At 32.7% G+C, this 11,827-nt stretch overlaps 1 protein-coding gene and 1 pseudogene across 1 annotated transcript; both read right to left on the reverse strand.

Annotated features, from left to right (window-relative positions):
• Positions 1-416: 416 nt before the first annotated feature.
• Positions 417-1,908, reverse strand: LOC141845908 (arogenate dehydratase 1-like; annotated as a pseudogene).
• Positions 1,909-4,332: 2,424 nt separating this feature from the next.
• Positions 4,333-5,888, reverse strand: LOC141845909 (G-type lectin S-receptor-like serine/threonine-protein kinase SD1-1). Its single transcript, XM_074733910.1, has 3 exons — positions 5,703-5,888; positions 5,425-5,632; positions 4,333-4,751 (listed from the first exon to the last, which is right to left on the reverse strand). Exons 1-3 carry the CDS (start codon positions 5,886-5,888, stop codon positions 4,726-4,728), a joined length of 420 nt encoding a protein of 139 aa, XP_074590011.1. The 3' UTR covers positions 4,333-4,725.
• Between the last annotated feature and the right edge of the window lie 5,939 nt (positions 5,889-11,827).

The raw sequence follows: 11,827 nt of genomic DNA on the forward strand, positions 1-11,827 counted from the left end.
TTGGGATATAGGCGATTGTGATGACTAATATTTGTGACTTATTTTAAGAGGCTATGTTGTATTATTTAAATCAAGTTATAAATATTAAGATAAAGTATCCGTAGTCAAGGGATATGCGTTGAATAAATGATTGGTCTAGATTCAATCTAGATGCACAATTTTAGGATCCATAGCATGATTTTAGGATTAGATTAATTTTTCATATTGCTATATAAAGGCATATATAGCCTATGGTTGTAATCAAGTTTTTCATTCATCTGCAATAAGAATACGTTAGTTCTCCACTATCTTGTCTCTTTTTTATTTAAGTTGCTGATATCGAGTGTCTCTTTTTCATTGGAGTGCTATCAAAGTGGTATCATCCTTAGATATTTTTTACCTTTCTTGGGCTGCTACACGGCTATTTTCGCAAGGATCTACACCGCCCAAGATCCTCGCGAACTCGTGGTCAGGGAGATCTCTTCGATCGCCTCCTTCACCTTTGCGTCCTCCAACAAGCCCTCAAAATCCACATAAAGGACATAGGAGAACGGGCTGAGCGTCCCCTTCCTCGCCCTCACGTCCAGGATGAACATCGACAACTTGTCTGCCTTCGATTATGAGTTGATCACCTCCAATTTGTCAGGTTGATGTTTCTCCGTGAGAAGGTTGAGAGCACTAGCATGGAGGCGCCCTGGTTGGCCACCACCGTCGAGATCTTCGAAGGCACCACATTTGGGCGCATGGAGGAGAGGGAGGTGGGCTAGACGAGGATGAGGAAGCGAGTCACGTTCTAGGACTCGTCCTGGAGGCCATCGGTGAGGACATCGAGATCGTAGAGGAGTGCGGAGCGCGAGGAGACGATGGCGGCGGTGTCAAGGAGGCGGTTGGAGCGGAGCATCTCAACGGTGTTGATGGTGTGCACGACGGGCTCGTGAAGGTGGAGGTCGAGCTAGGAGAGGGCGCAGCTGCAGTGGGCTAGGGCGAGAGGGTGGTTGATCACGTGACAGAGCTCCATGGGGCTGACCCCTGGATGGCGACGTCGGCGCGGCCCAGATGAAGGCAACGACGCGACTCTCGTAGAGCAGAGAGATCGAGACGGGGGGAGCGCGATGGCATCTTCCTGCGATGAATGGACGGCAACGACGATGACTCTCACATGGCAGAGAGATGGGGACGGGAGGCGCGCGACGCCGAATGGATGGCGACTCTTGCAGAACTAAGAGATGGGGACGGGGGGCGCATGATTTTGGAGGTTTAGATGGACGGTGACGACGACGACTCTAGAGCAGAGAGATGGGGATGGGGCCTCTCGCTATTTTGGAGGATTTAGACCATCTCCAATCCACATCATCAAATTTGGTGTCATTTTCACACTAAAATAGTGCAATCTCAGCACCAAATACTATTTTAGCTCCAACCCACTCATACCATTTCACATCAAAAAGGAATATTCCTTAGAATATTCTATTTATTCTTATTCATTTATTCATAATTTAATTATCGACCTACATTTTAATTTAATAATTAATTTATGATAATTATATATTTAAAATTAATATTTTATTTATATTTAATAAGTTAATTTTTCATATTTATAATTATTATGATTTTTATTTTTAATATTTATTACATAATTATTTGGATATAAATATATTTTAAAAATATTATAAAATAACACATAATTAGGATAGAATATATTACTAATATAAAGCAGACAATGCCACTTAATTAAAAATATAATGTTATGGGAATTTAACATTCAGAATTACTATATTGTTCCTATATATGATCAATTAATATATTTCGCAGAGCAATATGAGCTTCTTTGTCTTTGATTTGTCTATATCGAGCTAAAAAATCTTCAAACCGAATACGATCATTTACTATTGGCTCAACATATGGAGTTGACACCTCGAAGTGTTCCATGATTGGTGCATTTAAATCACGTTCATCTTAATTTAACTTTTTGTTAGATTCAGGTTTGGCTTTGGGTGCAGCAAAAAGGCATTCTCCGGATAACTTCTAAGCTCTGGTGAGTCGCGGGGACCTCATTAGAGTAACCATGCCTTCGAAGTTTCCAGATAGTCCAATCCACTGAACTTAATACCACTCCTTGGTCTAACTAGTTAGGATCCATTTAAGGGTAGCTTCGGTCAGTTCCACTTGGCCAAATGCACCAGTTCGAAGCCATATCTTACTAGACATGCGATGCCCAAGCTTCCCTAACGTACTATCATCCAAAAATTTCACCAGTACCGTGAGTCAAGTTAAACTTGTCCCTTAATTACCCTGCCGGGTAGATAAGGTTGGGTTACCCTATCAGTTAGATTACTTTAGAGGTGCCAGCTATTCTGAATCCTCTTTCTATGTTTTTAGATTTTAATTTAAGTTTGATTTTTGAATTGAATTTTTAATTTTTAATTTTAAATTAATTTTGAATTTTGAATTTAAATTTTAATTTAATTTTGAATTTTGAATTTTGAATTTTAATTTTGAATTTTGAATTTTGAATTTTAATTTAATTTTGAATTTTAAATTTTGAATTTTAATTTTGAATTTTTAATTTTAATTTAATTTTGAATTTTAATTTTGAATTTTAAATTTAATTTTTAATTTAATTTTGAATTTTGAATTTTAATTTAATTTTTAATTTAATTTTGAATTTTGAATTTTAATTTAATTTTGAATTTCGAATTTTAATTTAATTTTGAATTTCAAATTTTAATTTAATTTTGAATTTTAAATTTTAATTTAATTTTGAATTTTGAATTTTAATTTAATTTTGAATTTCAAATTTTAATTTAATTTTGATTTTAATTTAATTTTGAATTTAGAATTATATTGATGTGGCGAAATAAGATTAATTTGCTTCCGATAAATACGGAAAAATAACTGATTTCCTAAATTAACGGAGATTGACAGCGACTACTCACCAAAAACTATATATATCTAGGAGAGCAGAGAAGCCTGCAGTTCACTTGCTCTTCTTCGTCCAAGTTTCTCCTCCTCCTTGATCGATCGATTGCTGCGACGATCATGCCGATGTACACGGACGGCGTAGAGTGGTTCGATTGCACGGAGTGTGGCGGCCTTCACTTCGCCATCACCGCCGGCGGCAAGATCGCGTTCGTCGAGCTGTTTGACGATCCCGTGGTGATCAACCCCGTCGACGACGTAGTGGAGCGAGGAGAGAAGACTGTTCTGCAAGTGATGGAGTTGGAGAGCGAGAGCACTATCTACGACGAGAGCACGGACACATGGCTGCACTTCTTCGACGTTTACCTGGAGGACTCGCCGGCCACCTTCAGCGCTTTGGTCTCCGGCCGTCGGATCAGCAGCATGACTCGCTTCAGCTGAAGCGTATTTTTAAGGTTCGTCTCATTAATTAACTTCGAGTGTGTAATATGAGATTAATTCTTGACGTGATTTGAACAAATTTATTATCCTTGTTTTGCTCTCTATGGATGTTTCTTGATTAACTTATGATTTTCTTGATTCCACAAGTTTTAATATATCAAGATTATTTTAAGTCTGATTCAACCGCTTGTTTTAATAATAAATTAAAAGGAAAACGTTGTTTCGATAGTATTGACTTAGAGTAATCAATCAGGCTCCGATTCTTTTGTTTTCATCGAGTTGATCTCCCGTGTATCGTCAACGTTGACTTTCAACTTCTAAAGTCAAGTTGTTGAATAGGTTGGCTGGAGAATGATTAACATGCTTCAAGAATCAAGATACTAGCATCGACGGCGTGTTCACCGACACATAGCTGCATATCTTCGACGTCTATCTGGAGGAACACGCCGGCCATCTTCATGGCTTTCGTCTTCGGCCGCTGGATCAGCGGCGTGACTCGCTTTTAAAGACTTTGACTCATGATTTCTAATGTGTAATACGTGATGAATTCCTGACGTATTTAGTTTGAACAGATTAATTGTCCATAATTGTTTTGTTCTTTATGGATGCTCTGGAATAAGATTCTTTTTGGTTATTAATTTGCTTTTCTGTTAAGAAAGATGCATTAATTCATCCAAATCTGAAAGTTACAGTAATTGACCATAAACTATATATATATATATCCATCTCTGAAGATATCAAGAATAAAATCCATAATCAGTTTGTTCTTGTCTCTCATCAATTAATCTGCAACAATATATTTCTAAACTGTTGCCATAATTAAATACAAAGTAAATTAAATAAATTTATTTATTATTTTGATCACGTCGAATAACTATCAAATTATGGCTGAGTTAGAAAATACAAGAGCAATTATATATATCAGATGCATGAATAACTTTATTTATTTTATTAAATAAGATAAACTCTGTTGAAGAAATCATCAACCGTTATTTGTGTTGCTTGATGATGATCAACAAAAAAACAAAAGTTTCCTTGCTTCCTTAGAAAGGAAAATAATATATCTTTTTACAAAATTTACATGATATTTTTCACAACTACCGTTATCGACCTTCAAATATTGTAATGGATAAGCGATTCATTGATAATAAAGCACCTTTGCTTGACGATGAATCAGTGCCAATTTGATCACCTGTGATAGCAAAACCTGGTTCGTTGCTTTGGTTCTAGTAATAAAGAACTATTGCTTCCCAACATTTGGAGCACAGAACTTTTGGTCTATCTTCTGGTCGCTCTTGAACACATAAAAGTCCAATTTTTATACATCTCAAAACTTCATCCAAAGGAAAAGAATGGCGGATGAAATCCTTGACTATTTCTAAAGCTCTATTTTCTTTCCATAAGCTCCAAACCTAGAAGAAATTATCATTAGAGTGCGTGAAAATTATCTACAATAATATTATATTACTAAAAAAACTAACATGTATAAAACCATGCTCATGCTTTAACTTTGTACGTACCTTTCCCAGAAGATTATGATGATGAACACTCTGATAAGCTCTGTTATTTTTTTCACTCGTTATAATCTCAAGCACTAACATACTGAAACTAAATACATCTGATTTCACCGAGAACATTCCATTCATGGCATATTCTAGAGACATGTATCCACTGCATCAAAATATTAATGAATTATAAAATTAATTTAAAATTTTCACTCCTCGAGGTAATGAAAGAGTAATTTGAAAGATTTATTATGTTCCTGCAACTCTCCTGGTATTTCCAGTTGTTTCATCTCCACCAAATAATTTTGCCATGCCAAAGTCAGATATTTTAGGATTCATATTCTCGTCAAGGAGTATATTGCTACTTTTCAAATCTTTCTGTATCGAGAATCATGGTGAAGATAAAAGCAGGCCTCGAGCAATGCCAAGTATGATATTGTATTGCATTCTCCAATCCAACAATCGACATCTATCCTTATCTATTTGATCGATAATGAGCCAAAAGATAGTCAAACATCTTGCAGATCGACTTAACTCTAGTCTAACTATCAATGATAAGAGATTTAAGTAACTAACTAACCAAATAAGAAGGTGTCCAAGCTTCCATTGAGCATGTACTCGTAGATCAACATTCTTTCTCCCCCTTGAACGCAACAGCCAAGAAGGCGAACAAGGTTCCGGTGTTGCAGCTTGGCGATCACCATCACCTCGTTCTTGAACTCATCTGTGCCCAGCGTCGACGTCTTCAATAACCTCTTCACAGCTATTTCTTGACCATCCAACTTTCCCTGCGTACATATATCAGGAAATTAAACTCACTTACAAAGCTCTTGAAGTGGCAATCACACTCCCAAATACCTTATAAACAGGGCCAAATCCACCCTCTCCGAGCTTGTTGTCGACGCAAAAGTCTTCGGTGGACTCTGCAATTGTTCCCAAATCAAACAGCGGCATGTCCAAGTTTTCCTCTTCCACTGCTTCTTCTTCGTCAGCTCGATGCTCTGCGAAGAATAAGCCACCAGAAGTCTTCGGTGAACAATTCATTAAACTTAACGAATATATAGAACGCTATATAGTTTTAACTATTTAATATTTATGGATGGAGATTGTGAAATTTTTATAAATCACGCTTATGTATAAAATTTATGAACCATGTTAGTGAGTAAAGTTCTCATCAAATTTATAAAGAAATAAAGAAATTCCCAAAACAAACTAATATGGTTGAAACATCAAACCTATTAACTAACTAAATAAGCTTTAAAATATAAAAAATTTTAATAATCAATTAAGTTCGAATTTGTTGATACAATCGATCTTTGGTCAAGATTTGACTAAGTTGACCAAATTCAAATTGACTTGAGTTGGGATTTCGATATTTGATTAATATATTAGTTAGTCGAATGGGACATTATTTAAGTCAAAATTGATCGGATACTTGATAGTCGATTAATATATTAATTGGTGGAGGAAGAGTTAAATAGGTTAAAGTTGACTCAATATTTGACGGTGGAAAAGTCCAAGTGGAATTGCGGCACTGGTGGAACATGTGGCACTGAAAACTTATAATCTTGGCGATGATCTCTTCCTCCTCCATCCTCAGCAGCTCGGGTAATCGGGTTCCCCTTTGCCCATGTTTGGTTTTTTGTGTTTTTTTCATGTTGATATATCTCTCCTTACGGACAAGCAACTCATTGTAATTGCGAGGCGGTTTTTTGGCTAGAGATTGAAAAAAAAATCATCATCACGGAGACCTTAGGAAAATACTTTTGTTAAAATGTCCAGCACTACCGAGGACACTTCCAACGTAGCTTGGGTAAATTTTTGTATGTACTCTCCCATAGAGATTCCTATTGTTTCTACTCAAAGTTCAAAACATTCAAAGGGATTGGGGGATACCTCTTGGACCTTGAAAAATGCCACAACAATAATATTGTGAAATCATCAAACAATTGGATGGATCCTTCTCGCAGTGTGTTAAACCATTGTTGAGTTAGTCCCATGAGAGTTGTAAGGAAAACCTCATCCTAGAGCTAGTGGAGAAAAGTTGCATTTTCAAAGCGATAGAGATGCTCTTCGGGGTATGTGGTACCGTTGTACTCGGGCACCTACGCCAACAATCTCTCTTCTAAAATAGAAATTAAGAATGGTATTTGGTGAGCTACAGTCCTCCTGCAATAGCGGCTTGACAGGATTGACTAGCATGATCAGGCTAGCTGGCCTGACAGTCTTAAATTTCGTTTATAATTCATATTTATTTTTATTTATAAAAATTTATATATAATTTTATATCAAATTTATTTTAAATTCTGTCTCAATTTTTTTTAAATATTATATTTTATTAAAATGAAACAGATTAATAATTTTCTAACAAATCCGTCTCTAATTTATCTAAATCTAAAATAAATTTTAATTCTATCTTAAAAATCTATTTTTGAAATCATGTTTATCCACAAAATATTTCTCTCAATATGTATGTAACCGCCAAAAGTGAAAAAAAAAATTGTAGATTAAGAATTGATGTGGCGAAATAAGATTAATTTGCTTCCGATAAATACGGAAAAATAACTGATTGCCTAAATTAACGGAGATTGACAGCGACTACTCACCAAAAACTATATATATCTAGGAGAGCAGAGAAGCCTGCAGTTCACTTGCTCTTCTTCGTCCAAGTTTCTCCTCCTCCTTGATCGATCGATTGCTGCGACGATCATGCCGATGTACACGGACGGTGTGGAGTGGTTCGACTGCACGGAGTGTGGCGGCCTTCACTTCGCCATCACCGCCGGCGGCAAGATCGCGTTCGTCGAGCTGTTTGACGATCCCGTGGTGATCAACCCCGTCGACGACGTAGTGGAGCGCGGAGAGAAGACTGTTCTGCAAGTGATGGAGTTGGAGAGCGAGAGCACTATCTACGACGAGAGCACGGACACATGGCTGCACTTCTTCGACGTTTACCTGGAGGACTCGCCGGCCACCTTCAGCGCTTTGGTCTCCGGCCGTCGGATCAGCAGCATGACTCGCTTCAGCTGAAGCGTATTTTTAAGGTTCGTCTCATTAATTGGTTTCGAGTAAGTAATATGAGATTAATTCTTGACGTACGTAGTTTGAACAGATTAATTGTCCTTGTTTTGCTCTCTATGGATGTTCTTGAATTAGATTTTTTTTGTAACTTATGATTTTCTTGATTCCACAAGTTTTTATATATATCAAGATTATTTTAAGTCTGATTCAACAGCTTGTTTTAATTAAATTAAAAGGAAAACGTTGTTTCGATAGTATTGACTTAGAGTAATCAATCAGGCTCCGATTCTTTTGTTTTCATCAAGTTGATCTTCCATGTATCGTCAACGTTGACTTTCAACTTCTAAAGTCAAGTTGTTGAATATGTTGGCTGCAGAATGATTAACATGCTTCAAGAATCAAGATACTAGCTAGCATCGACGACTGCACATCTTCGACGTCTATCCGGAGAACACGCCGGCCATCTTCATGGCTATCGTCTTCGGCTGCCGGATCAACGGCGTGACTCGCTTTTAAAGCTTTGTGTCTCATGAATTAATTTCTAGTGTGTAATACATGATTAACTCTTTACTTACCTAGTTTGAACAGATTAATATAATTGTCCTTAATTGTTTTGATCTTTATGGCTGCTCTGGAATAAGATTTTTTTTCTTATTAATTTATTTTTTTTTTGTTAAGAAAGATGCATTAATTCATCCAAATCTGAAAGTTATAGTAATTGACACATAAATATATATATATATATATCCATCTCTGAAGATATCAAGAATAAAATCCATAATCAGTTTGTTCTTGTCTCTCATCAATTAATCTGCAACAATATATTTCTAAACTGTTGCCATAATTAAATACAAAGTAAAATAAAATTTATTTATTATTTTGATCACGTCGAATAACTATCAAATTATGGCTGAGTTAGAAAATGCAAGAGCAATTATTTATATCAGATGCATGAATAACTTTATTTATTTTATTAAATAAGATAAACTCTGTTGAAGAAATCATCAACCGTTATTTGTGTTGCTTGATGATGATAAATAAAAAAACAAAAGTTTCCTTGCTTCCTTAGAAAGGAAAACAATATATCTTTTTACAAAATTTACATGATATTTTTCACAACTACCGTTATCGACCTTCAAATATTGTAATGGATAAGTGATTTATCGATAACAAAACACCCTTGTTTGATGATGAATCAGTGTCAATTTGATCACCTGTGATAGCAAAACCTGGTTGCTTGGGTTATGATAATAAAGAACTATTGTTTCCCAATATTTTGAGCATGGAACATATTTCTAGTCTGTCTTCTGGTCGCTCTTGAATACATAAAAGTCCAACTTTTATACATCTCAAAACTTCATCCAAAGGAAAAGTACGGCGGATGAAATCCTCGACTATTTCTAAAGCTCTATTTTCTTTCCATAAGCTCCAAACCTAAAAGAAATTATAATTAAAGTGCGTGAAAATTATCTACAAAAATATTATATTGCGAAAGAAAATTATATTAAAGCTACATGTTCTTTGATCACCAACAGGTATAAAAACACACATATGCTTTAACTTCATGCATTTCCTAACATATATTATGATGATGAAAACTTTGATAAACTCCGTTATTCTTTTCACTCGTTATAATCTCAAGCGCTAACACATCGCAACTAAATACATTAGATTTTCACCGAATACATTCCATTCATAGCATATTCTGGTGATATTTTGATAGTCCCCAATTATCTATGGACAATCAATGATCACATACTATTAAAATTATTATTTTTAAAATTTTTTATTTTTATTTTTATATGAGAATTAAAAATCAGATTTAAATAAAATATAATTTTTAAATTTTAAATTTTAAATCTGAAAAAAATTAAAAATATTGAATCAATTTGTCACTACAAGAAAATTAAAAATCATTTTTTCGTCTCTAAATAATGTTTTAAAATAGAATAACCAGTCTCAAAAATCCGTTAGTGAAAGTCCCGTGGCTAATTTTGAGACAGAAATATTTTATCTCTAATTTTAAAAATTGATTGAAAATTCATTTATAAATCTATTTTTAATTAATTTACTAAATGAAAGTAATTTTAAATATAAATTTCATCTCTAATTTTGTTTTGAAATCGTTCTGTCAGATTATATATCTAATTTTGTTTACAATTCTATTTATAAATCTGTATATAAATTTTATCTCTAATTTTATTTTGTATTAAATTCATCTTCGCCTAATATTTCTGTCATTAAGCTACCTCCAAACCCGTAGACGCCAAGCCTATCTTCTGTTAAATATATTTCATCATGGTTTGAAATTCAATTGAATTTTATTTTTTCATATTAGAGAAATGTTATGGTAAAACTTCATTTGAAACGATGTGGTAGAAAGCAACGTGCGACTTGAAGGACATGATCAGCTGTGGATTTTTACATCCACAATTTTCCATAAAAATGAAGATGCTCTTGTCTCGACATAATTTATTTTGTTCCATTAGGAATCTAATTTGTCTTAGAGTGATATTGATAGTGTGCATTATTCTATATTTCTATACTTATATATTAGATTATAAGAAACAATCACACATTTCAAATAAATTAGTAATATTTAAAATATTTAAAATAATTAATTTGTGACTTTACTGAGATTCGATCGATGCCTACCTCTGTCTGCTTTGTCATAATAAATTTTATTAAAGTGAAATAAATTAATAATTTTCATAATAAATTTATCTCCACTTATATAAATTTGAATCAAATTTTATGTTTATTTTAAAAATCATCTCTAATTTATATAAATTTGAAATAGATTTATTTCTATCTCAAAATTTTTAAAATTTTTTAACAGATTTAATAAAAAATTATATAGTTTTAAATTTTATTTGTAATTAGTATTTATTTTTATTTTTAAAAAATTATTTATAATTTCATTTCAAATTCATTTTAACTTCCGTCTCAAATTTTTTATCTACATTATATTTTATTAAAGTGAAATGGATTACTATTTTTATAGTAAATTCGTCTTTAATTTATCTAAATTTGAAACAAATTTTAATTTCATCTTAAATTTTTATTAAATTTTAAATAGATATTTTGACAGAAATTATACGGTCTTAAATTTCATTTATAATTCATATTTATTTTTATTTATGAAAATTTATATATAATTTTGTATCAAATTTATTTTAAATTTCGTTTCAATTTTTTTTCTAAATATTATATTTTATTAAAGTGAAACAGATTAGTAATTTTGTAGCAAATCCGTCTCTACGGTCTCAAATTTCGTTTATAATTCATATTTATTTTTATTTATTAAAAATTTATATATAATTTCGTATCAAATTTATTTTAAATTCTATCTCAATTTTTTTCTAAATATTATATTTTATTAAAGTGAAACGGATTAGTAATTTTATAGTAAATCCGTCTCTAATTTATCTAAATTTGAAATAGATTTTAATTTCGTCTTAAATTTTTATTAAATTTTAAACGGATGTTTTGACAGAAATCATACGCTCTCAAATTTCATTTATAATTTATATTTATTTTTAATTTATATATAATTTCGTATCAAATTTATTTTAAATTCCGTCTCAATTTTTTTAAATATTATATTTTATTAAAATGAAATAGATTAATAATTTTATAATAAATCTATTTCTAATTTATATAAATCTAAAATAAATTTTAATTTCGTGTTAAAAATTTATTTTTTAAACCTTGTTTTCTCGTTGTCCATAGATGAACCCAACCCGAATAAAAGATACAATATTTCTCTGACACAGATATCCACAAACAAAAATCTTTCTTTGAATATATACCGAATATATAGCGGAAGTAACCGCCAAAAGTGAAAAACAAATTAACTTATTTGATTTTGAAAACAAACATAGAATTGATGTGGCGAAATAAGATTAATTTGCTTCCGATAAATAAGGAAAAATAACTGATTTCCTAAATTAACGGAGATT

Source organism: Curcuma longa, chromosome 15 (genome assembly GCF_044706935.1).
Source record: "Curcuma longa cultivar G26 ecotype Majalengka, Jawa Barat chromosome 15, ITB_CL_G26_1.1, whole genome shotgun sequence".
Taxonomy (NCBI): Eukaryota; Viridiplantae; Streptophyta; class Magnoliopsida; order Zingiberales; family Zingiberaceae; genus Curcuma; species Curcuma longa.

What these genes read in the sequence shown, in the direction of transcription:
- LOC141845909 (XM_074733910.1), bottom strand. Translation starts at nt 5,888, where the DNA reads ATGAATTGTTCACCGAAGACTTCTGGTGGCTTATTCTTCGCAGAGCAT. An exon ending in GATTTGGCCCTGTTTATAAG is followed by an intron (nt 5,633 to 5,702) that starts GTATTTGGGAGT and finishes ATATGTACGCAG; the next exon opens with GGAAAGTTGGATGGTCAAGA. An exon ending in CTTGGACACCTTCTTATTTG is followed by an intron (nt 4,752 to 5,424) that starts GTTAGTTAGTTA and finishes AATTTCTTCTAG; the next exon opens with GTTTGGAGCTTATGGAAAGA.